Genomic DNA, 27234 nt, shown 5'->3' with positions numbered 1-27234 from the left:
TTATTCCTGAATCAAGCCTCAATTTCACATTCACATTCTTCCTGGCACCAAGTCTTCCTCTGGTCTCAGGACTTCCCTTGCTAACCTCCATGTCCAGGTCTCCCATCTCTTGATCCTCCTGAGGAGACCAGCCTGAAGCTTCTCTCCAGGCCCCCTTCTGGTCCTGAGGTCCCTCTCACAGCTGGGGCTCCTCTGGGCTCAAATTCTCCACCTCCGCCCCCTGAACTCTCAGTGCTCCCACCAAAGCTGACTCTCATTGCTGGGCTGTCTGTCTTCCCATCTCTGCTTTACCCTGATCCTGTATCTGCCTCCTCTGTGGGGCTCCCTTGGTATCTCCCAGTCTCTGCCCACGCCTTCCTCCTCCCGATTTCATTCCCTCTCTCCTTCCCGGGCTTCTGGTCCTGCTCCCATGTCTGTGCCCCCCTGAATTCCTGTGGTCGGGATCTGCCCCCTGTCTAGCCAAACCCCTTCTCCTGCCTGGGGTCTCTCTCCCTGGTCGTCTCTGACTCCCCTCACTCAAAGTCCTCCTCTCGTTATGCCTGTCACTTTCCTTCTCTGTCTCTCTAGCTAAGTCTCTCCTCCCAGTGTCTCCCCCCACCCTCTTACCCCTGCCTTTGTCTCTCTCATCTCTTCCTCCTGCTCTTTCTATCTCTGTGCCCCTGATCGGTGTCTGCTTCCCCCCTTTATTTCTCAGGATCCCCTTGGTCTCTCTGCCTCTGACTTTCTCTCCCTTCCTCTCCCTCACCCTCGGATCTCTGTCTCTGCCTCTCTCTGAGTCCTCGCTCCCTCCCTCTCTTTTCCTCGGCTCTCTCCGGCTCCCTCTCTCGCCTCGGATGACAGCGCTGCCTCTTTTGTTGGCTCCGCAGCCAATCGCGGCCGCTGACGACACGGGGGCCGGGGCTATAAAGGGCCTGGCCCGGGCTCGGGCCCCCCCAGCCGCCCGCCCCGGCCGCCCGCCCGCCCCGCCCGCGCGCCCGCCGCCCCCGGCCCCCCGGCCCCCCCTCGGCCGGGCAGCCCCCAATCCCCGCGCCGCCCGGACCCCCTCCTCCTCCCTCCCTCCTCCCTCCGCCCCCTCCCCGCGGGACTCCGGCGTCCCCGCCCCCCAGTCCTCCCTCCCCTCCCCTCCAGCATGGTGCTCGCGGCCCCGCTGCTGCTGGGCTTCCTGCTCCTCGCCCTGGAGCTGCGGCCCCGGGGGGAGGCGGCCGAGGGCCCCGCGGCGGCGGCGGCGGCGGCGGCGGCGGCGGCGGGGGCCGGGGGGGAGCGCTCGAGCCGGCCGGCCCCGTCCGTGGCGCCCGAGCCGGACGGCTGCCCCGTGTGCGTGTGGCGGCAGCACAGCCGCGAGCTGCGCCTGGAGAGCATCAAGTCGCAGATCTTGAGCAAACTGCGGCTCAAGGAGGCGCCCAACATCAGCCGCGAGGTGGTGAAGCAGCTGCTGCCCAAGGCGCCGCCGCTGCAGCAGATCCTGGACCTGCACGACTTCCAGGGCGACGCGCTGCAGCCCGAGGACTTCCTGGAGGAGGACGAGTACCACGCCACCACCGAGACTGTCATTAGCATGGCCCAGGAGAGTAAGTGGGCGGCGGGGTAGGAGCGGTGGGGTGCTGGCTCCCGCTCCGGCTCCGAGAAAGTGAGCGCGTCCGGCTCCGAAGCGGGGCGCTCCCGGTTGCTCCGGCCGGAAAGCCTTTTCTGCGAAAACTTGATGGATTGGGGGGCGGGGGCTGCTCCACAAGTTTTCCGAGCTGTGGAGATGGGCTGCGGAATTATGTGCCCGCCCCGCTCCCGGAGGTGAGGGAGCAAACGGAAAGGGTTGCGAGATACCGCCTCCCACCCGTGTTGTGGGGATTCTGCAGCGGAGGGGAAGGGGCAGCAACTCATCCTGAAGGGTCCTGGTGGAGAGGCTGGAGAACAGATTCGGGAGGCTTCGGGACTCGCGCAGTCCCAGAGAGGCTGCCGTGCTCTCCGCCTCTCAATGGACCTGGCACCGACTCACCACCCCGTACACCTTGGGCTTTGCAACGCGCCCCTTGGGCTGCCGAAAACCTAGGGCTCCTTTCCGCCTCCCAGGAACGAGATCCCGAGCCCTGTATCTCAGCCAGGGCTCAGCAGGCACCCAGCCGGCACCCATTCCACCGGGAGCCCTTCTGACACCGGCTCTCCCGAGGGGCCGGGAAAGCCGTGCCTTCTTGGTACTAACAGAGCTCAGAGAACTCAACTCCATGGCGCTGGGGCTAAGGGCACCTATTTGGCAACTCAGACCTTCATGTTGTGTCTCATATTCACCCGCCCCTAGCCGCAACCAGGCTTGAGGAGCGAGAGAAAGACTGAGGGGGGAAAAAAATTGGTAAGAGGGAGGGGGAACCCAGGCATCCTAGTCCCTGGCCAAACGTAAGATGAACATGTTAATAGACTTGAGCTGCTTTGAAATTTTATGGCCTGGAAAATCCAGGCCAACATTGCCCCCCCACCCCCACTCCCACCCCCGCATCCCCCCAGCTCTCCCTAAGGTCAAATGACACCCTTTCCCCCTCCCCGCACTGAGGTGTTCCACCCACCCACCCCACCCCCAGCAACTCCAGGGAACCGGATCCCCTCATTCCCTTGTGGTTTGGCAAAGTCGCCCCCCTCCCCACCAACTGGTTTTATGGCTCTGAACAGAAGAGGGGGAGACTGCTTTATTGGCAAATGGGTCATAAAAAGCTGAGGGCTGAGGGGAGTCCTAGCAGCCCACCCCCAAGGGAGAGGCACAGGAACCCAGGTGTGCCTCTGGGAGGATGAGTGCCCGACATTGCCACCAGTTTTTCTGTGACCCTAACTCCACAGTACTTGGTCAGGACTGTAAAGAAAAACACACTCAAAGGACTAGGAAACTATCCTGGGGTAGGGGGTGGGAAGGTCTAGGATCTGGCCTGGAGTTCCTCAGTCTCCCTTCTGTTCTTAAGGTTCTGCTTATATACAAGCGATGGTCAGATTGACTGAGAGTAAAGATTGGGGTCAGAAACCAAGTTAGAAACAGTGGTGGAGGAATTCTGAGTTTGCTGAGAGAAGATGTAGGATATGGAGCAAAGAGATACTTTGGTCTCTGCGGTGCAGGTGTATGAGGATTTCCAGTGTGAGAGATGGAGCTGTGGACTTCCCCTGAATGATGCTCATTCAGTCCCTAGCATCTCTTAACCTATAGGCCGGAGTCCAGAGATCGCTCTGGTCGTTGGGATGCAGGAAGTGAACAGATGCTGCACACAGTTTGGGAAATGCAGGTTAGACTCAGGGGGTGGGCAGAAGGGGCAAGGACACCAGCAGGTGGGGTTCCACCTCAGCTTCTACCCTCCAGCCACCCCGGGACTTGGATAACTAGGGAACTGGGTCTCCAGCCAGGTATTGTACGTCCCCTTTAAGAGACAAGCTGAGCTCTTAAGAGAGGGAGGGGGAGCTGAGGGGCGGGGAGGGAGAGAGGGGAAAAGGAAAAAGAGACTTTTATAGTCTAATCCCCAGGGACCCGCTTTAATAAGAGACTTGTGCTCTGCTAATCGGGGGAGGTGTTTGTCAGCAGAGATGGCCTCGGCTCCCCTCCCCCTCCCTCCCCTCCCCCAGCCCTCTACCCTGGACCCCAGCCCCCACCTCTCCTAGGCTGCGCTGCCTGCCCTAGTTCCCTCCACCCTCTCAGGCTCTCCCACCCCAGCCTCCATCCTGGGAACCCAGCCCCCTTGCCCTTCGGGGAGCCAAGCCCAGCCCCTCAGTTTCTCTCTCCTCCCTACACCCAGAGGCCCCTGCCCTCTCTGTCCAACCTCCTGCCCCTAGGCTTTCCAGCCAGGGTAAGGAAAGTGTGTTTGGTGTTTGTGAGTGGGGGGTGTGGGAAGAGGAGGAGGTGGTGAGCAGGGAGGGGGTTGGGCTTTTGCTGAAAATAGTGCAGTGACCTCTCTCCAGACCAGAGCCGCCTACTAAACCTGACCTGCTGCCTGCCACCAACCCGATCAATCCAACACAGATGTGGCTCCTTCCCCTCCCCTTGGGAGCTGGGCTGTGTGTGCACTGGGGACTCTCTCAAGCCCCTGGTTCCCTCTGTGACTCTACCTGTTTCTTTGTTCCTCCCCCTGTATTCTTCTATCCTTTCTCCTTACCCCACTAGTCTTGGCTGCCTACCTCCTTTCAGCTTCCTAACCCCCATTCAACTCCTCTCCCAGTGTTCTCCAGCTCCCAAACATATTTCTCCCCCTACCATGATCTTCCCCTCTGCTGCTCTCCTTCACTTCCATCTCTTCTAGATGTCTATCTTCATCTCTAAGTCTCTCCTCTATTCCTATCTCCCTCACCCTCTCCAGTCTCTCCCATTTCTTCTCCTTTCCCTTTTCTTTCTCCGAATGTCTCCATCCTGTCCCCTTGTGGTACCAACTGTCGTCATATCCACTGGGGGAGAAGTGTATGATGATTCCCAAGGGTGAGGATGGGGGACTCTGCCTGAAGGAACCAAAGCCTTAGAAGGATGGGGCCCTGGAACCTAGTCCCCTATCACTAAGCCTCGGGTCATGTTTAGGTAGGGATACATGTTTAGAGATTACAAAACTAACAATAAACCAACTGAGAAACTACTACTATTTTCACATTCTTTATTTAATGCTCAGCACTCCTATGAAGCAAGGATTATCTGTAACAATGAGAAGCTTGGTGAATAAGGTCACATATTGGTTAATGAGTCAGGCAGTGATTAAACCCACTTCAACTTTAGCCAAAGAACCGGGTTTATGCCAGGAAGAACTTTCGAGCACTTGCCTGTGTAATTTAAGATGGGGAGCTTAGGGAGTTCATTCAGCATGTAGTTACTGAGCATGGCCTGGTACTGTGGGAGGCAATGAAGCTACAGTGGTGAGCAATACAGAAGCAATATCAACACAGTGTTTGCCCTCATGGAGATTAGTCTTTAATGGTGAAGGCAGGCAAGGAAATAAAACCATCTCTATACTGAAATTAGCCATAGTATGCTATTTGGATTGTTGCTTGTCACTGTCCATCTCACCAGCAGCTACCCTGCCCCAGGGACTCTCCTCATCTCTGAAACTCCACTCCCCAAACTCTACCCCATCACTGAAACTCCAGCCCCATCACTGAAAATCCAGCAGGAGGATAACTGGACCACCAGTGCTCTGGAAGCTTGGAGAAGAACTTAGGGAAAGAAAGCTGCAAAGGAACTTTGTGTCTTGGTTCCTGAACATCTGAAGATCAGTGAGCACTTTCCTCCCCATTTCACTTGAAGTATCCTCCTACTATCTCCTAGGGTGGGGAATGGGGGAATGATTATGCAGCAACAAATGATAAATTCTCCATGATTATGCAGACCTGGGCATGATCCATATGGGCTTGGACTTCCTGATCATCCTTTTATGGCTCTGGAAGTTCATTCCTAGTTCTTCCTCAGGCTATTAAGAGTGATAATGGATATTCATAACCAATAGAAACATGATTTAGGGCATTCCCAACTGAGATTAGAAAGGGGAACTGAGAGGAACTGAAATGGAAACAGAAGCAGATATTAAGAATCACCCTCTAAACTCAAGAATGGTCAGATTATGATCCAAAACAAGGGGAAATTGGCCAAAATGTAAAGCTGGGCTGTTAATGACTTTTTACAGACTTATTGGCATTGGACTGAGAAACCAAAGGAAGCTCAGAGGAGAAAAGACATTACAGTTGATCTGATCTGTTGAACTTTATTTCTGATGCTATGGGAAAGTAGAAGAAAAAATACACAGAGGTAGTTCTTCCCTTTCTTGAAAGCGGAGGCATTACTGGTGAGGAGGAGGAAGCACCTGAGGGAACTTTTCTCAGGGTCAAGGGATTGAGCAGTCAGCTGCATGTGTGCACGCACACGTCTCTGCAACCCCATGGACAGGCTTGCCAGGCTCCTCTGTCCATGGATTTCCCAGACAAGAATACTGGAGTGGGTTGCCACTTCCTTCTCCAGGGTATCTTCCCAGCCCAGCAATCAAACCCTGGTCTCTTGTGTCTCCTGCATTGGCAGGTGGAGCACCACCCAGGAAGCCCAGATACATTGGGAGTGCTCAAGTAGTTCCATTCTTCTGGGTGTGTTATTTCTAGTGGGAATGATACAAGAAGCCTAGATTTGAATTCTGGTTTACTTCATGGAATAAATTTAGTCCTTGCTCCCTATCTGGACCCTGGGTTATCCATTCCCTGAGGCCATCTGTTTTTTGGGGGGGGCCTGTGCCAGGCTACACCTGGCCACCAGACAAAACGGAGCAGAAATGGGACAAGGTGACCTGAGGACAGCAGGTGTGGTATGAAGTTTGGCTTTTATGGGGAGCATCAAAGCTTCAGAAACAGTTGGAGCCCTATATGCTGGAGAAAGTTGAAGGAAGGGAAGACTGCAGGTGACGAATTCCCCAATAACTACTTCTGCAGCTTACCTGGTAGAGAGGAACCTATGCATTAAGACAAACATTTAAGGAAGGGGTGAAGATTAGTAAGGCCTGATAGAGCCATTGTCTTACAAGGAGAGCGGGGGTGCTGTTCTAGGTACCAGTGATGCAACAGTGAAGAAGACAGGCAGGGGAGAAGGGTCAAGAACTGGAAAACACAGACTGAGGAGTCTGAGTAGTCAATGCCCCCAGGGCTGCTGACCTCCTCCACAAACACACTTTGCTGATACTGTGCCCCCTTCTCTCTTATCAGCCGACCCTGCGGTGCAGACAGATGGCAGCCCTCTTTGCTGCCATTTCCACTTCAGCCCCAAGGTGATGTTCACAAAGGTACTGAAGGCCCAGCTGTGGGTGTATCTCCGGCCTGTGCCCCGCCCAGCCACAGTCTACTTGCAGATCTTGCGACTGAAACCACTAACTGGGGAAGGGACTGCAGGGGGAGGGGGCGGAGGTCGGCGTCACATCCGTATCCGCTCACTCAAAATTGACCTGCACTCACGCTCCGGCCACTGGCAAAGCATCGACTTCAAGCAAGTACTACACAGCTGGTTCCGCCAGCCACAGAGCAACTGGGGCATCGAGATCAACGCCTTCGATCCTAGTGGCACAGACCTGGCTGTCACCTCCCTGGGGCCGGGAGCTGAGGGGCTGGTGAGCAGGGAGCCTGAGATATTGGCAGATATGTATAACCTGGCCCTGAGGAGGTGGGGTATGGAAATGGTAGACCAGGAATGTAAAGGGGGTTAGGGACCAGCATGATTTTTCTAAGCCCAGAGCTGACTCTAGAGTTAGGTGGTGGTGGTGACGGTGGTAATGGGGTGCTACCAGTTTTCAGAGATCCAAGGCAGGCCAACAGTTGAAAACTGTATTTGGGGTGAAGCTATGAGTTAATAGATTCACGGGACAACAAAGATGGGATGTTGTTGAGACCTTGGGTCAAGGGGCTAATGAGGGTCAGGTTGCCAAGAAAGAGAGAATTAGGGAAGGTGAGTTCAGGGAGACATGAGAGCTGCCAAGAAAAGTGGGTAGAAAACAGAGGCTGGGGAGGGGCGCACTGGAGAAGCTGAGAAATCACTGGTCTCAGTTCTCCTGCCCCTACTGAGGGGCAGGTGAGAAGAAACAGGGAGTAAGAGCTCCTCAAGGCTCTCTTACATCTCTTTCTCCTCTCCCTCGCCCCCAGCATCCTTTTATGGAGCTCCGAGTCCTAGAGAACACAAAGCGGTCCCGGCGGAACCTGGGCCTGGACTGCGATGAACACTCAAGTGAGTCCCGCTGCTGCCGCTACCCCCTCACTGTGGACTTTGAGGCTTTTGGCTGGGACTGGATCATCGCTCCTAAACGCTACAAGGCCAACTACTGCTCCGGCCAGTGCGAGTACATGTTTATGCAAAAGTATCCGCACACCCACTTGGTGCAACAGGCTAACCCAAGAGGCTCTGCCGGGCCCTGCTGCACACCCACCAAGATGTCCCCAATCAACATGCTCTACTTCAATGACAAGCAGCAGATTATCTACGGCAAGATCCCTGGCATGGTGGTGGATCGCTGTGGCTGTTCCTAAGGTGGGGGACAGCGGATGCCTCCCCAACAGACCCTGCCCCTAGACCCCCCAGCCCTGACCCCCTGCTCCCCAGGCCCTAGAGCTCCCTCCACCTCTTCAGATGTAACATCACACTGTTCCCTGCCCACACGGTGTGCAATACAACCGAGGGAGGCAGGTGGGGGATTGAGGGGTGAGGGGTTTGGGGAAAAGGGGGAGAGGAGGGGCATGGTCAGGTGGGGAATGTTTGAGGTGAGAAGGTTTGGCAAGAAGACAGAGAGACTTAGAGACAGAGGTAGAGCAGAGGGATAGAGACAGAGGAACAAAAAGAGCAGCAGTGAGAAGGCAAAGGGATAGAGATGCAGGAGAGACAGAAACTAGGCAGCGATAACCATGAGAAAGCGACAGGAGTGGAGTACTAAGAGAAAGCCCCAAGCCAAGCCTCCTTTCTTCCACTGGCAAGGTGAGGGGCTTGGTATGGCTGGGGAGGTCCCCTGACTACCATTCTCAGTAAGAGAGGAAATCAAAATCCATTCTTAGCTTCTTCTCTTTCTCCCTCCAGCAGTGGCTGGGGGAAGGGAAGTGAGGGCAGGGGCAAAAGTGAGGATCTGAGAATTTTATTTATTTATTTATTATGACTTTTCATTTTTTGGTATTTGGCTTTACTTAAATAGATGGGCCCCTGCCCACTGTGCCCCATTTGTCCCTTATTCCCCAAACCCTGTTCTCCCTCAATACTCACCTACTTAAGCACTTGTTTAAAGCTTCCAGGGTTGAGAATGGGAGTAGAGGACAAGAGGGCTGACATGCAAGTTTCCAACCCCAAATCACCCTACTTAAACTTCCTGAGCCAAACGGGTTGAACTGAATTCCAGCAGTCACAGAAATGGTAAGAAGTTAGGGTTTAGGAGCTGGGGGGGGGGGTGGGGTGGGGGGAGGGTGGGAGGGAGGGGCTCAACATCCAGATCTGTATGAGAGCCACAGAACTAACCCTCAGGTCTACCCTCAAGGTACTGACTTCCTTAGGCAGAGGTGTGGCCTGCTTACGCCCAAATTCCCCCCAGCCAAGAGAGAGACCAAAGAGCCTGCGGAATGCCTCTGCTCCCTGCCTCTATCTTCAGGTCCATAAAAAGAAGAGTAGAGACAGCCCAGAGTCCCCAAGTCTGTGAAGGGTCAGGAGGGGTCAAGAAAGGAGTAGGGAGGCTGAAGGATACAGGGCATTTGAATCCAAATCACTGCTCTGGGCTAGGGAATAGAGCCAGCAGACCGAGGTGGAAGGGATTCTGGAAGGGGGACCTTTCAGTCCCCCAACCCCAAAGCTCAGGGTGGAAGGGGGTAGAACAAGGGAGCAGAGTGTCTATAATTATTTTTATCTTTTATTTTTGGAATCTAGCAGTACCTGGCAGCAGGGAGGGGATGATACAGTGGGGAAAAGCATCTGACAAGGCCAGTTAGAGCAGAGGTTGGGAAGGATGGAGACTTCCTGCTTTGGAAAGCTGGAAAGCAGGCAGGGACTGGTTGCCACTCCAGGTCACTAGCTGGACCTATTCATTCCTTTCACAATCCTAACCCATCCTCCTCTGGACTCACTGTGCCTCAGTTTCTTCCCCTCGATGGAATGAGAAAATAGCAGCACCCGCCACAGCCAAGAGATGAATTCTGAGCACTTACCACGGGCACTTTATGGACATAAAATACCTCTCGCTGTGGGACAGATAACCAGGGCACCAGAGTAGTGGTGAAGAGATGTGAGGCTTAGAGGAGTTACAGGCTTCAGAGTACAAGTTCCCCTCTGCCTCCCAGCTGGACAGTGCCTGACACCAAGGAGCTGAGAACCTTCTGATCCATACCCCTATCCATACCTCACCTCCAGACCTCTTGGCACCAGACAGGAGCCTAGAGGATGTCAGGAGTGGAGGGGGAAAGAACCTTCAGCAAAATGCACTCTGAGTAGAGCCAGCAGTCATGGGTCTGATGCAAACAATACGGAACACAAGTAAAACCTGAGCTGGAAAGCTGACCTGGAAGGCTTGTTCTTCCCGAGAGCATGACTTTCCTGCCTGGCCCAGCTGGTGGAAGGGGCAAAGGTATGTAACCACCCTTGGAAAGGTGATGGTGGTGAATTCTGGCATCTTATTCCCATTCCCATAGTGAAAAAGTGAGATAAGGTATTTTGGTATGGAATGGGCAAGGGCTCATTTCAACTTGCCTCCTCCCACGCAGCAGCAGTACTGACCCCCAGTCTCTCCTCTCTGGCCCTGTTCTTCATCACTCCTTCTGCTCCAATCTTGGAGAACAAGATGCACCTGACCACCAACACCATTCACATTTCCTTGGTGGAAAGAGAGGAACAGAGAAGTGAACAGAAGATGCCTCCTCCAAGGTCAAATGTCCATGTCTCTTGATCTTGGCACAGGGTGGGGATTGGGCAATAGGCATCAGGTGACTTCCCTTTACAAATTCTAGAGAGCTGGGGCAGTAGACTTGGGGACACTTAGAATATGCCCCTTTAATGCCACCAAATAAAGACCTTAGGGGGAAGGTCATTCTCTTATGAACATAAATCTATGAGTTGAAGTCTCACTCCCCTGGTCTTCCTCACCCCCAAAGAGGCGAAGGGTAAAGAGGCTTGGGGGCATAGCCCAGCAAACTAGTGGGAACTAGTACCCCGTCTCACCTTATGATGTGTGTGGACCTGGCCAGTGCCCCTCTGATCATAATTAGTGTAATTATTATTTACTTTGTGTATTTGTTACACCATGTGTGTGATTGCCTTTGTTTGTTAAGGGTGTCTGAGGAGTATGGGGCTGACAGGGGCACTGGAATGCCGGGAAAGGACCTCTTCACTGAGATCAAGGCTTCCTGAAGGGAACCATTGCAAAAAGGCCATCAGGCAGTTTTCAAGTTATGTGACAGAGGGCAAAGATGGCCATAGGGTGCTCTGAGTTTTGGGATGGTCACATGACACAATCCAGCACTTGAACCTGAAAAAAGAAAAATAAAAGCAGTCAAAGAGTTTAGAATTCAGCGTTAAGCTCTTCTCCCTAATCAAGCGCCATGTTTACACCTTGGGGACCAGGAAGCAGAGGATCTGAAGGAGAATGAAACTTTGTGCTTAAGGAGTAAGAAGATAGGGGTTTTGGGGATGAGAGCTGGGGCTTTCAGCCAAGGAAGGTTGGGCAGAGGATGGGAAAGAAAGGGAACCTAGACCAACTCTCCACTGGAGGCTTGATCCTGAACAGTCCCAGAGATTACAAAACCCTCTCCCAGCCTCCACAGAGCAGAAGATCTAAGTCCTCTTGAAATATGATTCAGATAATATCTACCCTATTTTCCTGCAGTTCCCTGACCCTAGGTTTCCTCAACAAAATTTCAACAAAATCCACAAAACCAACCCAACTTTGAACTTCCGGTGTTCCAAGAATGGTTAAGCATCTTAAATACTTTCATTCTAGTATAAAAATGTCTCCCAAGTCCCTGGAGCACACTTCCCAGGGCATACAAATTGGTGGGGGTGGGGGAAAGTAGCAAAAGAATCTTGCCTATAACTGCAAGTAGGAAAGTTCCTGTGACATCAATCTGATCCATAATGGGGGACAATATGGGTTCAATGTGCCACTGTGCTTTCCTTACCCTGTCAGTTTTGTTAGCAGACTGACCCCACCTCAGACCAACTGCCAAGCTCAGGGAGGACTGAAGTGCTACACACTGTATCCTCCCCACAAGGAACTGCTTTATCCACACCTACCCCCTACACTTTGCCCCAGGTAAAAACAGATCCCCCACCCTACCCAAGGTTCACTGTTTCCTACCCTGAGAGAACACCAATAAGTTACAAGATGATGTTTACCCTCAAACATCTGCAAACTAATGGATGAGTAGCTACGCTATACTTTGCCTCTGCCCACAACAGGGCCCCAAGCTAAAAACCAGCAGACAAGGGCATTTACAGCTTCTGGTGTATGGTGGGGCAGAAGCCGGGAAGCCAATGCCCCAGCCACAAAGCCAGCTTTCCTGTCAGTGAGCTGGGTGTAAGAGAACAACTGGGACAACTCCTACCTATTCTCACTCTCAAAATCCCCCAAAGCATTTGCGTATGTGGTATGCATACACATACACTCTCTCAAACTAGTACACTCAGCCCCCTACCCTCTAGCTGTAACTTATTCAGGAAAAAGAAAGTACTTCAATTATAAATCACCAAATAAAATTAAGAGCTAATAATTACTGAATGATTACTCTACAATATATGATAAGCAAACTGTGCTCCTTACATAAATATGACAGTTTCAGTTCTCACAGCAATCTTCACAATAAGGTTGCTATTAGCACAGAATTGAAACGAGTCAAGAATGATTAAGTAATCTGTCCAGGTCTTGGAGACAGTTGAGCTAGTGTGGCAGAACAAGGAATTATACCAAAGTAGTTGCTATGCAATATTTTATTCCATTAATAGTTGACATGAGAGAGAAAAATTAAAGGCAGGGATAACTGAGAAAGGAAAAGAAATAAAGAAAAAGCTGGAAGTACTTTAGGCTCAATGGAAGTCCAAAATCGCAAAACTTGGTATTTTTTCAGTCCCTTTGGAAGGAAATTCAAGAAGAGTGTGTTGACATGTTGCAATAATCAGAGATGAGTGACACTGTCAGGGGGTCCTCATGAAAGAGAACAGGGAAAAACATTTATTATAGAATAATTCTTATATTCTTATTTATATTAGGTCTTTCCTTTCACCTGATCTGTTTCTCATGTCAGACATGGCAACAGGACTCAACACCAAGAAGTGCTGTTACTTGCATCTTCCTTCCTTATAGCCCTCGCCCCCACAGAAGCTTCTAGCCTTGTATCTTCAGAAGTAAATTCCCAGGATTTGAGGTGGGGGGAAGGGCGGTTTATAGTGATGGTGGAGAAAAACAGAATGATCCCAGAGAACCATAAAAAGGTGCAGATTTACAGCAGAGGAAGCTGGCTCTCTCCGCATCTTTTATAGACTCCCTCATTAAGAGCTTCCAGGTATGCAGAGAATGTCACAGCTTCAAAACAGGGAAAAGAAGCCTGGAGTTAGCCAACTACATCTGGATCCTGGATTAGCTACACTAAAGAGACCGGAGGATAGGAAAGAAGGGTACTTGGATCCCAGATAAAGAACTGCAAGGCTGGATGCCTGTTCTGCTTCTCAAAGGACTTACTATTTTAGGACTGAATTAGTAAAAAACATAGGAATCCTGAACTAGTCATGCTCAGAAAGTATATATGGAATGATTACAGTGAGACAGGAAGAGGAGGATTTGGTGATCAGGCTTGGAGGTGAGAGACTTCTGACCAACATAAGAACAGCTGCTGGAATAGGATGAAAAGGGCTAATAAAAAACCCACACAAGCCTGATGAGCAATTCTGGGCTTCCCTGGTAGCTCATCTGGTAAAGAATCCACCTGCAATGCAGGAAACCTGAGTTTTATCCCTGGGTTGGGAAGATTCCCTGGAAAAGGGAACGGCTACCCACTTCAGTATTCTGGCCTGGAAAATTCCGTGGACTGTATAGTCTACGGAGTTGTGAAGAGTCAGACATGACTGACAGACTTTCACACACAGCTCTGTCAAAAACATGGGGAAAGTGAGTTAAGTATGGAGAAGAATGATTAGGCTCGAGGAAGAGAATCCTGGGGACAGGGGATGGGGGTGCAGAGTCTGAAAAACTTCCTGGAACATTACAGAGGATAAAGAGACAAAGTGAAGAAAACTTCTGAAGGACTTAGTGCTCCACTCCTCTTTATGAGCATCTGCTCTATTCTTTTACCTCTTATTTTGGGTGGAAACCCCTTACTGAATCTATAATCTCTGTAAAGATACAAAACTAAACTAATTCTCTCTCTGGTTCTGTTTTTCAGAGAGTAAAAGAGGAAAAGCTAGCTTTAGGATCAGGGCCTAAAGAACAGGGAAGCAGACAGTAGAGCCCAAGAGAGAAGAGGAGGAAGAAGTTTAATCAACCTTCCCTTTTGTGCATTTCTCTAAAGTCTTAGAATGGGGCAAAATTCACAACAAATGGGCAGTCTTTGCATCTGCTCCCCAAGACATGGTTTTTCCTAAAGCATCTAAACTTAGGTCCCTGTCCTCCAGGAACCAAAGAGACTTTGTGGAAAGAGGTTCTTGTTAGGAAGGTGACCAAACATTATTCCTCTATTAATTACAAAACCAGACAGAGGTGTTAGTAGAAATGGGAACAATGAATTAATTACACCACAGCAACATGAGATCTGGTCATGAAACCAAAGTCTTCAGGTAAGGTGCCAGGTTCTTAAGTTTTACTACCAAAACCCAAACAAAGCCCAACCTTATATAGATGTATAGTACTAAAGATTAAGAGGAGAAACCCTATACCAACATGACCAAAAAGATTAAGTAGCAGGTCTCAGATCTACATGAAATTCAAACGCAAATAAGCAGCCCTGCTTAGGGACAGCCAAATCCTAAGCTGGAGGCTTGGCAAGGAAAATGGATTTTAGTAATATCCAAGAAAAACTGCCACCAAAACTGCAAAAGCATATTTCTGCAACAGAAGACAAACTAGCGTAGGGCTTGATCAGAAAATAGAAGGCTCTAGTCTACAGTTTATGTTTCCAACAATCTAGGCAATAATTTTTAACACCTCTTACATCCTGTCATACTCTGAATCCCTACATACTTTCTTCTAGTTCTGAGGGGTACCCGGCCAAACTGCTTTCCTGAACTGGATAACCAACAGGATTCCACATGTTGGCTTCAAACGCAACCAGTTAAGTCACTCCTGAATTAGGGCCCTCCGTACTCCAGAAGAGGCACTCTGCACTCCATTCTGTAATAGACTACCAATCTCTAGCCCTAGTGTTTATATACTTTGCACCTCCTAAAACCTTCAGTATTGTATTTTATTCTAATGGGTCATTTCAACCTGTTGAAGCAAAGATTCAGGGTGAAACTTGGCCTCTTCATGGAGAATAAAGAAGTAAAAGGATGCCTGTGAGTATGAGAGAAGGAAATAAATAGGCTTAAAGGCACATACTCAATCTTTTTCCTCATTCTCTTTTCTAAAGGACAAAGGCATTATTGCTAATTCTCTATAATATTTGGTGAATATCTCCTTATCTGGTCTAATCTGGCTCTAAGAACTCAAAGGAGCACCTGAGAAAACACACTGTTCTTTTTTCTATTTTTTTTTTATTAACAAGCAAAATAATAATTAAAAAACAACAACACAACAATAAAACCTTAAAGTTGGAACTGCAATAAGTCAAACTGCTGCTGGAGTTCACAGATGTACCTGGGGTACATGCTCCCTCACTGCAAGGCAGGACCTAGGCACATAACTGTGCATTTAGGTATATATGTGACCAGGAAGAGTCAAAGAGGTGGAAACCACTGGAGAACAAACAGAAAGCATCAAAAACTTTTCATCAGGCAATTCCAAAGCGCTCTGCTCTTTTCCTCTTCTTTGCCTATAAAGAAGCAAGAAGAAAAAAATTAGATTGCAAGACAACAGTGGCTCAGGTTCCTGGCTGCTTTAATCCAAACTCACATGGACTATCACAAGGTCCAAAAAGGAGGGAAGGCCATGTTTAAGCTGGCAGCCAGAGATTTAATGTCTAAATCTCTCCAGTTATCCACTTCGGGCAGTTTGGTGGCAAAGTGGCTGGGCGGGGGGCAGGGGGTGAGGAAGAGAATCGTGATAGAAAAGCCAAGATTCCAAAAGGAGAGGGGGTCACTCAGCTGTACAGCAAGTTAGCCTGGAAACAATGGATCCTTCAACAGGCTGGGGAAAGTCTTCCAGTAAGTGGGGAAATGGGAAATTTCAAAGGACAAAAGGCTGACCAACACTGTATCATGGAGAATGTGAAGGGGATGCCCTTCTGGGCAGTTAGGCTCAATCAGCAACTATTTCTTCGGCCTCCAAATCCACAGAAAGACATATAAATCTTCAATGATAACAGAATAAATGCGGGGTGGGGGCCGCCCCAACATGGATCTCTTAAAGGAGGCAGTGTTGAAGAGAGGGCACAAAATGGGTAGAGGAAGAGAAAGAAAGATATTTTTCTTCTGTAAGTGACTCACGAAATAGTACAAGTTCTCTAACCACTGTCCCCAGCAAAGAAGGGGCTTTTCCAAAATTCCATTCACAGAGGAGGTTTAATTTAGATTAAAAAGAAAACCTGATCGTGATGAGCGTCTTCTGGGGCTTTGTTGGCTTCCTGGGGCTCTGGTTCATCCCTAAAGGTCCCAACTGAGGAGTTATCATCACTATGTTGGTGATCTGTTCAGTATGCTGCTACCTCTTTTGGCTGATTGCAATTCTGGCCCAACTCAACCCTCTCTTTAGACCACAGTTGAAAAATGAAACCATCTGGTACCTCAAGTATCCCTGGCCTCGAGGAAGAAGATCTGTTTGCCAATGCTCAGTCACTGAGGTCAGGAAGAGAACTCTAGATGTAAAATCACCTCCATATCCAAGCTAACTTCCTTAACACACCCACTTTGGCCATCAGCTGCCTTAAACGCTCACACAACATTTGAATATCTTATTTTACAATGCGGTATTTTTTTTCCTGTCATCTTTTTTACACTTTGATGAATGATGTGCCTATTTAATCTAAACTGTACTGCTTCTATAAAATGTTTATGCCCTCTTCCAAGATTGAAAGTGCTATTCTTCTGAGAAATAACGTTACTCTCTCCTTGGAATCTGTGAATTTGAAGATGGCTCCTGTCTGCTCACAACATAAGAATCAGCAGTGGTTAAAAACTGTTGTATGACAGACTCCAGTGGGGCAGTCAGTAGAACATGTTCAGAGGGAAAATCTGTCCCACCATAATTATACCAATGTATTTAATATATTATACTAGAGTATTTTCAGGATGAATTTCTTATTTCTGCCATCTTTTGGAATACATTATTTTTCTGCTTTCTATGGGGAAAAAAAGAAAAGTTGAGTGGGCCTTCCCTGGTGGTCCAGTGGTTAAGGGTTCCACTCTTCCAATGCAGTGAGCATAGGTTCAATCCCTAGTCAGGGAACTAAGATTCAACATCCTGTATAAAAAAGCTGAGTGCATACAAGCCCAGCCCACTGCACCTGGATTACTGATACAATTCTTTGGAATCAAATTAAAGTCATCTGGTTCATATAAACTCCATCAGCCTCAAATGTTACTACTCCCTTACAAACACTAACTCTCCCAATAAAAGCCATTATTCTTTTCTACTCAATGAAATCCTCATCTGCCTTATCTTGGAGGTCAAATGTACCAACTCAGTGAGTATGCCTGGTTTAAAAATAGTTTTCTTGGCAAAGAGGGAGTAATTTTTTAAAAATTAATTTATTTAAGGCAGCACTGACTCTTGCTGCATGAATGGTATTTCTCTAGTTGTAGTGAGTAAGGGCTACTCTCCAGTTGCAGTGCGTGGGCTTTTCTCTACAGAGGATTCTCTTGCAGTGGATCATAGGCTCTAGGCACGTGGGCTTCAGTTGTTGAGGTGCACCAGCTTAGTTGCTCTGTGGCACGTTGGGATCTTCCCAGACCATGGATCAAACCCATGTCCCCTGAACCGGCAGGCAGATTCTTAACCACTGGACCACAAGGAAAGTCCCAAAGACGGGGTAATTTTAACCAGAATTAAAACAAGTCGAGAAGACTCTTGAGAGTCCCTTGTACTGCAAGGAGATCCAACCAGTCCATTCTAAAGGAGATCAATCCTGGGTGTTCATTGGAAGGACTTATGCTAAAGCTGAAACTGCAATACTTTGGCCACCTCATGTGACGAGTTGACTCACTGGAAAAGACTCTGATGCTCGGAAAGGTTGGGGGTGGGAGGAGAAGGGGACGACCGAGAATGAGATGGCTGGATGGCATCACCGACTCTGTGGACGTGAGTTTGAGTGAACTCCGGGAGTTGGTGATGGACAGGGAGGCCTGGCGTGCTGTGATTCATGGGGTCGCGGAGAGTCGGACACGACTGAGCAACTGAACTGAACTGAACTGAAGTTTACTTCTAGCTCATCCTGGCAAGTCAGCAAGCAGGCAGACATTTACTTACAAGAGGTAAAGCTTTATTTTGAATCAGCAGCACAAAGAATGCAAACTCTTAGTTTTTTCTGAATGAAGAAAGTAAACTGATCTGATTCTGAAATTTTCAGTGTTTATTACAAAACTGACCCTGATATTTATTCATAGGAACCATAAGATTTTGAGTGTGTAAGGTAACAGATCTAAAGAGGTCATCTCCATAGAGATAGATGGAAAGAAATAAATTTGGATTAAATGGTAGAAGCAATATTTCAAATTCCTCACCAGCTAAGAAGTTTCTATCATTATTTTAACTGTTCATGTACACCTTTGCTGACACTTGGTTTCCATTATAGATACTCTCAAACCAGCAAATCATTATTGTCTGTCAACGCCCTGAGCAGTTTGCCAATGCTCAGTCTCAATGAATGTTACTCCAAAGAATATGGATGCACACGTCCTGATAAGCAAAAGCCGTTCTTTCATTTTCAGAAACCATATGTAGAGAAAATGATAATAACAAGAAGTCTCATTTGATGACTTCCCTAGTGGTCCAGTGGTTACAGATTGTGCTTCCAACGCAGGGGGTGTGGGTTCAACCCCTGGTGAAGGAATTAAGATTCCACATGTGGTGCAATGAAGCCAAAAACAAATTAAAAAGAAAAAGTCCCATTTGAGCCCAACTATTCTAAAGGAGATCAATCCTGGGTGTTCACTGGAAGGACTGATGCTAAAGCTGAAACTCCAATACTTTGGACACCTCATGCGACGAGTTGACTCACTGGAAAAGACTCTGATGCTGGGAGGGATTGGGGGCGGGAGGAGAAGGGGACAACAGAGAGTGAGATGGCTGGATGGCATCACCGACTCGATGGACATGAGTTTGAGTGAACTCCGGGAGTTGGTGATGGACAGGGAGGCCTGGCGTGCTGTGATTCATGGGGTCGCGGAGAGTCGGACACGACTGAGCGACTGAACTGAACTGAACTAATCCTATTTCAGAGGCAAGTTAGGCACAATGCTATTTGTGTCTGGGTTGAATATGGTGGCATTAAATGATGAAAGAAATCTGCTTGGAGATAATCAGAGATATTGCTACTTTCTAAATAATTAACAATATGACAAACACTGTCAAACATTTTATGCAGAATCATTTCATGATTAAAATACTGCTTAGAGGCAGGTTTTATTATCTCCACCTTCCAGATGATGAACCTGAGATTCAAAAAATTACTATAACTTATAAGTAATATATTGTAATACTAAGTGGCACAGTCATTTAACCAAGTTAACCTGATTCAAAATCTTGTGCTCTTTCCTACTAGGTTAACTGGCTCTAACAGTAAATTACTAAAGTATACTGATGGAATTCAGTAGGGTCACTTTATCCAGAAAACAACTATCAAGCAAAGGACCAAAAATCTTGTCTTAGGCACCTAAGAAATAGCAGGGAAATAAAAAGTTTCTCCATTCTGTTTGTTTGCCTTCATTTTCCATTCAAAGGCCCTGTAAAGCATTCCAGGTATATTTTACCTCTGTATCCTCTGCGGTTCCTGTTCCAGCTGAACTTGTGACAATCCCAAACCGCTCCTTCCTTTTTTTCAGCTTTTCGTCATCCTCTGACTGTTCAGGGACAAAGAAAGGGGTTGAAACAAGCTAGCCTCCATTCACAAGATAAATATCAGTGAAATTATAATTTATTGATTATATGCTGACCAACCTTATGTTAAGAACTAAGGATTACACAAACAGAAAAAAACAGACAGGAAACTGAACAAGCTAGTATATAGCATAATGTCCTTAGAATGATTAAAAATGGCAACCCACTCCAGTATTCTTGCCTAGGAAATCCCATAGACAGAGGAATCAGGCGGGCTACAGTCCAGGGGGTCACAAGAGAGTCAGACACGACTTAGCGACTAAAACAACAATTTTTCTATAGCATTTTAAAGCCACTATTCACATCCAGCACTGTTCAATGTCAGAATCTCATATGTATTATATTCCTATCAGGACCTAAACCCTGCCACTTTATATAAATTTAACAGTTATTTTCTCCTTTTCTACCTTCTTCTCATAACCTGTCACCAGTAATCAAAAGCCCAGCCCTAAGATTAGAAACATCTAAAAGTAGGTGGCCTTCCTGGGTACTTCTTCACCCCTAAAAGCATATTCTAGAACTTGACATAACTAGACAAAGATCCTATCTTCTCAGATATCCCAGGAGACCCTCTACTCCATAGACACATAACATTCTCATCATGGTCCAGAACAGTTTCTTTGACCTTATTTACAAAAGGTAACCAACAGAAGGTCAGGTTAAAAGTGTTGAAACAAACTTTGAACTTATGTGTGGTGCTTCAGAGCCGGATTAAAAAAAAATAATAATAAGCAAGCCCAAAAAAGTTCATATTCCTGCAGTATGTAGGTAGTGTGTGTCTCTGAGTATCCCAAAAACCAGAGTCAAAAGGAAAGGCAACCAAGAGAGCTACAGAAACACAAGAACTTTTAAATACCTTTACTCTCAACCCCAACAATGGAGTTGTCTTTGTTCTGCTGAGAAACCTGCTCCTGGTCAAAAGCAAGGTAGCTATACAGCTTTCTGTGTTCAATCTAACTAGCCCAGTTCTCTGAACACAGTAGTCAGGAGTACTTTCTCAGTCTTACTTTGGTTCTTTCAGCTTGAGAAACGTTCATTTTCTCCCTTGTGCTGCACCTGCCTTCTAGCAAGGAAGAAAGAAGCTAAGAAAAGTTGGTGGCTATTGAAGAACTGAAGAATCCTACACATGTCATCACTGAATCACAGTGTATTAGTAGAACAGAATACTGCCTACATAATTTGTCTGCCTTTTTCATTATAACCATCAGCAAATCCACAGTGGGCAGATAATTAACGCGATCTAAACTACTGTAAAACATTGGGCCAGGTTCAAAGGAAAAAAGAAGTATTCTTGTCTTTAATAATCACAAATTAAAATAATCATGATTATATTATAGCCACTATTATTTGGGTGTGGGTGTTTACTATGTGCCAGGTACACTATATGAAGTTCTTTACATGCAATATCTCATTTAACTGTTTTAACAACCTTAAAGATAATAGGTACTATGACATACATAGTAGGTCATTTTATAGGTAAGAAATCTGAGGTTTGGAGAGATTTAACTTGCCCAAGTCTCACAAACAGTTAAGCAGCAGAGCCAGAAATGGAACCCAAGCCATTTTACTCAAGAACCTGCTTCTTAACTTTACCAAAACCTCTCACGTAAGCATTTCTTTGGAAGAATAGTAGCAGAATGGAAGTAGTGCTTAATTTCCAAGGGAAGAAGGATCACTGGGACCCTTAGCTCAAAGCTAGGATCCCATCCCCTTTCTACCAACCATATGCCTTTAATTCATAACCAGGAATCTAGGGAAAGGACTCCAATTAGTAGTCTCATACTTAACATTTTCTCAAAGGAACTTGTTTCTAAATTCGGCTATTTGGCTATTCCATATGTTGAACTGTATGAAAAGAATTAGGGGTTCCAATGAACACAGGTCTCACTATATTTTTCTTTACCAAAGCCACTAGGAAGTTTTTCTTAATTTTGTCTACCACCACTAAAAGTGAATAAGAGATATAAATGGACATTTCAAAATGAGAATCTCTACAGAACATTGTAGATGAGCTAACCATTGTATTAAGCCTCCAGGCCAAGCAGGAAACAGCTTTAGGGGAAATAAAAGGAGTGTACATAGCCTTTTTGGGGATAGGCAGGACTAGACCATATCTTGTTGAACCACCACCATGGGCTTTTTTCCAATCAGTGCAGTGCTAGGGATACTTCAGGCTTCCCTGGTGGGTCAGCTGGTAAAGAATTCACCTGCAATGTGGGAGACCTGGGTTTAATCCCTGGGTTGGGAAGAACCTCCAGAAAAGGGAACAGCTACCCACTCCAGTATTCCTGCCTTGAGAATTCCATGGACTATATATACATAGTCCATGGGGTCACAAAGAGTCAGACATGACTGAGCAACTTTCTTCACAACTCACAGGGATACTTCAGCAAGTTCAAATCACAGAGGGAGATATTACTGCTGAAACCTAGCTATTCTCTCAGCACAAACCATAGGCCCATTCTCTTCACAAAGCCTATGTCCATTTGGAATGTTTGGGACATTTTTTCCTCTGGTTCTCTACTTTGGTATATCCCAAAATGGGAGTTTGACTTCTAAATTAAATTTCCTGTGTTTCTTTTTGAGCTCAAAGGTGAGGAAAGAATGAGGGAAGAAAAAAGAAGGGTGGGTGAGGTTGAGTGGATATATTTCTCTAGCCACTAAGGCTAGTTATGAGAGGATTTCCCCATGAGATCCCTTTTTCAATCCTTCGGTGCCTCTCCTGGAGATCCAGGCAGAGCATCTGCTCCAAATCTACCAGGGGCTTTAAGGGGAGGATGTGGGGGAAACAATACAGATGCCCCCACCTTCCACCCCTATGAATAGTCTGTACACCCCTCATCCGCAGAGACCAGTGAGGGTTTTATTTATTTTGTGCATGCCAGCTCTTCCCTCCCTACCAGTGCCCCTCAGCTCCCTTCCTAAAGCCTCTTTCCTCCTTGCCCTGCAGGGAAAGTGCACAACAGGCCCAGTAAATCAACACAGTTCTAATGATCTCTCTCATTTGACCCTTCTAGCGTGACGGTGTCTCATGGAAACAAATGTACAATAAACTTCACTCCATCTTTAGCTCCTTGCTGACAGGTTTTGATTCGTGGGATGGTGAGACCCATCTGAGGGAAATTACCTCGATCAAAACGCATCTCTCTCTGCATTCATCAGGCCAATGCTCCCCCAGGCCATGCTCAAGTGCATAAACAGGGTGCATCTGCAGGCAGCTCAGTGTCATCATATGCATTTGCAAATCTTTCCCTTCTTCATCCCTCCCACAAACCTCCAACAACTAACAAATTATTTTTCTTTTCCAGGCGTGCTCTTGAATAGTACTGGAATCTGAAGCACCCTTATTTGCTATCAAGTGAAAACTCCTCAAAACACAACTTGCATCCAAAGTCAGAAGACAAACATATCCTCACTGACTAAACACAGGCATTGGACTGATGGATCCACATCACTTCCCCATTCTCTCTCTCATTCAAGACTTATCAATAACTTTAGCATACACGATCCTCACTCACATCTCCCAGTAACTGCCTTGTTTTTCTTTTCAAAAGCTCGGAGATAAAAACAAGAGAATTGTGTGAAAGAGGAGACAACCCGTATAAGCAGCAAAAGGCACAAAGTATGATATATATTCAATAAAGCCAAATGCTTTCATGAATCACTATCACTGCATTTTCCACCATGGAATAAGATACTTCCAAACTGAACTCTTTAGAAGACATCTTCAACTTTTCAAAATTCATTTTTCTTCCTGTTTCTCTTTCATATTTGGCAAATCCTTGGACAATCCTTGTACAATGGATATGAAAGACTGAGACATCCCAGATCGCCCCAAGGTACGATTTATATCTGTGACAATGCTTAGTACATAGGAACTATCATATAGATATTCAATAAACGTTAGGCATTATTTCAACTGCTTCTTTCTGGTCCTTGAAACAAAGTTCGAGACCATCAGCAGAATTCTGAAGCAAACGTCCTTCTTCCACACTAGAAGTAAAGTCATCAGAAGCTATTAAAAGGTGGTCCAGTGGTTAAGAGTCCCCCTGCCAATGCAGGGGACACAGGTTCCATCCCTGGTCCAAGAAGATCCCACATGCCACAGGGCAACTAAGCTCATGCGCCACAACTACCGAGCCTGAGCTCTAGGCCCTGCATGCTGCAGCTACTGAGCTCATGTGCTGCAACTACTATAGCTGGTACACCTAGAGCCTGTGCTCCACAGCAAGAGAAACCCACACACTGAAACAAAAGTAGCCTCCACTTATCACAACTAGAGAAAGCTGGCACATGGCAACAAAGACCCAGTGCAGACAATAAAAAAAAAAAAGTTGTTAAGAATCAGACTCACTACCAACACGACAAAATAATTTCCTTTAATTGCAAGGCAAATGATATTTGGACAGAGGATCAGATTTAGGGTTAAGTGTAGCAGAACAGAACTCAGCAAAACCAGTCTTCTCCTGAATCAGGTACTATTAACCATCTTCTCTTCCTGGGACCCTAAAAAAAGAAAATTTATGCCACCAGGCTTTACTGATTTCATCATCCCTAACAATTAATGACTACCAAAACAGATATCTATATAAAGTAAGGTCCAAGGGAACTGAGCAAGGATTTGACCTTTAACGCTATAGACACAATTCCAGGTACTCTCAAGGCCCTTGAGGAAATGCTTTCCTAAATTACACATCAGTTTCTATCAACATCGTCAATAACACTGAAACTATAAAATTAAACCATTCATCCATTAGTCATTCAAATATCCACGGAGAGTCTACTATGGGTCAGACAATGTTCTGGCATTGGGAATAAAAGATGAGTGAGAAAAAGATCCTTAACCTCACAGGACTTATAAATTCACAACTGAGTGACTATAAAGATGTGTGCTGTTGTTCATTACATTACTGCACTGTGAGGATCCAGGGGAATTTTTCTTTCTGAATCCCAACCCCAAAATAATTACGCTTTTGATGAGCAACTTGTTAGTTTTTATTTTGAACCCTATTGTTGTTGTCCTTTAGTTACTAAGTCGCATCTGACTCTTCACAATCCCATGGGCTGTAGCCTGTCAGGCTCCTGTGTCCATAGGATTTCCCTTGGCAATACTGGAGTGGGTTGCCATTTCCTTTTCGAGGGGAGCTTCCCAACACAGGGATCGAACCCTCGTCTCCTACACTGGCAGGCGAATTCTGAACTCATTCCTCTCTGAATACAATGGGATTAATCTTTTTTTAAAAAGAAAACAAAATACCTCAATGTCCCACGAAGGAAAAAGAAAGGGGAAGGAAGTACAAGGTTACAGCTAGAAATTTATTATTATTATTTTAAATTTATTTATTTATGACTGCAGTAGGTCTCTGTTACTGTGTGCAGGCTTTCTCTAGTTGTGGAGAGCAGGTGCTACTCTCTAGTTCCAGTATATGGGCTTCTCACTGCGCTGGCTTCTCTTGTTGAGGAACAGTAGCTCTAGGCTTCAGTAGTTGCAGTTCCCAGGCTTTAGAGCTCAGGCTCTGTAGCCCTCCAGCATGCAGAATCTTTCCAGATCAGGGATTGAACCTGTGTCCTTTACATTGGCAAGTGGATTCTTAACCACTGGACCACCAGGAAAGTCCTAGAATTTTTAAATTAAGAGTTCCTGTCAATGTTTTCACAGTGTATACACTGTAGCCAGAAATTAAGTCCCAAGTGGAGGACCAGCTACAACAACTGGCAGCCTGAATATCGTAGATGTTTTTTAAAGTGACTGCCTCTTTTTATGACAAAAAGTACCAAAGATAAAACCTCTACCCAAATGGAGTTCCAGCTCTATCTTTCAAACAAAACCCGTGTCTTCAAGATTCAAATGAACATTTTTCAAAACTTACTAATTTTATCCTGAATCCAATAAAGAATACTGTTATAAGTTTACTGTGTTAGGATTATTTGCTCTACCAAAAAGTGTCCATTCTGACTTAATTTAGCACCCCATGGGCTCTGTGTTAAAAGCATTCACCTTTTTCAATCTTATTACCAATGTCACTCTGGATCACAGAGAGAAACTAGGAGAAACAAAACAACAGTGACCCAAATATAAACCAGGCTTATGTAGGGAATCTGAACTCAGTAAATTCTAAAACACAAAGCAAGAGGGCTTACTGAATTCAAGTAAGAGATATCCTTACTATTCTGATAGGTAACCAAAATAATTAACCAAGCCAGGTATTTTTTCTGGTCAGCTCACTCACATCATCCCTTCTTACACTATGGGTGAGAAGCAGAAATTCCCATCTAAATTCAGTCATATATATCCTTACAAGTAGAAAGGGGCATTTCAGGGAAACTGAGGTACTGCTGAGTTGGAACTGGCCCTTCTCCTATAGCTGTTTTAAAGACTGAGCTATTGTTCACATCCAACACTGTTCAATGTTAGAGTCTCATGTATATTCCCATCAGGACCTAAACCATGCCACTTTTAAAAAATCCTTCTTTAACAGTTATTTTCTCAGAAGTCTTTTCCCTGGAGTGATGGAAAGGAGGCTGATACTGAGCAACGAGGATCACAGTTTGCAAAAACTCCAAATAACTGCCTCTTTTTGTAAATGAATTACTACACTAAGATGTTAACAGTTCTTAGGCCAATCTCATTTTCCAAGGGAATGTAAGGTAAGAGTAAGGCAAAAAGGAAAGCAGGAGCCTTTTGGTGACTTTCCTGACTTTCACTGCCATGTGACTGATGGCAGGATGAAAAGCAGAGCCTGGGGGCTTTCAGGCAATGGTAGATTAATAATGACATGGCCTTGACTTCCCAGAGGTAAAGGTTATGAAACACTCCAGGGTGAGTGGGCTTCCAATTTCATACTCTCAGAGTGAATGACAGCAACTGATGGCTTTTCTCTCAGAAACACTTCAATGCTTAAACACACAGCTGTCACCTCCCTGCCCCAGTTTCTGAGATTCAATTGAACATGTTTATTCCTGAGCCTTTATGCCAGTCAGTCCACAGAACCTGAGGTGGCCCTAAAGACCAATGCACAGAGCCTAAGCAGGACTAAAAGTGAAGGACTGGACTAGCAGAGGGTATGCCATGATCTTTGCACACACAGAGTAAAAAGATACTCCAGTACTGCCACACACATACACACATCTCCCAATACTACAATCTTACTTACTCTCAACAATCTTTTAGCTGTTAAGATCACAATCAACCTTCTAGGGCCAGAAGGGTGCCAAGAACTGTAAAGCTACACCAGAAGTAGAAACGACCAGGAACTTTATCTCCTCATATCTTTACAGTATCTAAAGCCCCAGTGCAGCTCAGAACCAAATACTCTCCTGAGTCACCAGCTCCCATCACTTTTTCTCTTGTCCAAATCAAGCTTCTCCCCCAACCCCCACTCTTCTCTAACCCCTGAGGAGGTCGTCTCGGTCTTGCTCTAGCTGATTGTAAGACAAAGCAAGGAAGGTGGAGGAAATGAAGGCTTCACACTTGAGACCCCTGGAAGCCAAATTTCTATTAAAATCCCAACCTCCCTCCCTTAAAACCCAGGAAGCTGCTGTTCTTAAGGATAAGTGATGCAGAGCTTGGCAG

At 46.6% G+C, this 27234-nt stretch overlaps 2 protein-coding genes across 3 annotated transcripts in view; one reads left to right on the top strand and one right to left on the bottom strand.

Annotated features, from left to right (window-relative positions):
- Positions 1–964: 964 nt before the first annotated feature.
- GDF11 (growth differentiation factor 11) lies at positions 965–23088 on the top strand. 2 transcript variants are annotated; one of them, XM_088837114.1, is made up of 5 exons: positions 965–1568; positions 6682–7079; positions 7609–7990; positions 8733–8857; positions 9569–11143. In XM_088837114.1, the coding sequence occupies exons 1-3, from the start codon at positions 1130–1132 to the stop codon at positions 7987–7989; spliced, it is 1218 nt and encodes a 405-aa protein (XP_088693240.1). In that variant the 5' UTR covers positions 965–1129; the 3' UTR covers position 7990; positions 8733–8857; positions 9569–11143. The 2 variants fall into 2 exon arrangements, with proteins under 2 accessions (XP_088693240.1, XP_088693239.1); XM_088837113.1 differs by lacking the exon at positions 9569–11143 and adding an exon at positions 22970–23088 and having other exon boundaries at positions 967–1568; positions 7609–8857.
- The window catches only part of SARNP (SAP domain containing ribonucleoprotein), a 48595-nt gene continuing 36504 nt past the window's right edge, over positions 15144–27234 (bottom strand). Inside the window, exons 10-11 of the mRNA XM_055394269.2 lie at positions 19535–19624; positions 15144–15441 (exon numbers count right to left, since the gene is read on the bottom strand). Coding sequence (XP_055250244.1) covers positions 15400–15441; positions 19535–19624 — 132 coding nt within the window. The 3' untranslated portion in view covers positions 15144–15399. The remainder of the gene's footprint in view (positions 15442–19534; positions 19625–27234) is intronic.

The sequence above is a fragment of the Moschus berezovskii genome, chromosome 6 (assembly GCF_049115385.1).
Source record: "Moschus berezovskii isolate FMDL1 chromosome 6, NW_MosBer_1.0, whole genome shotgun sequence".
NCBI classification, from domain to species: Eukaryota; Metazoa; Chordata; class Mammalia; order Artiodactyla; family Moschidae; genus Moschus; species Moschus berezovskii.
The sequence above is the reverse complement of the archived record's forward strand: the minus strand, read 5'-3'. Positions and strand labels throughout refer to the sequence as shown.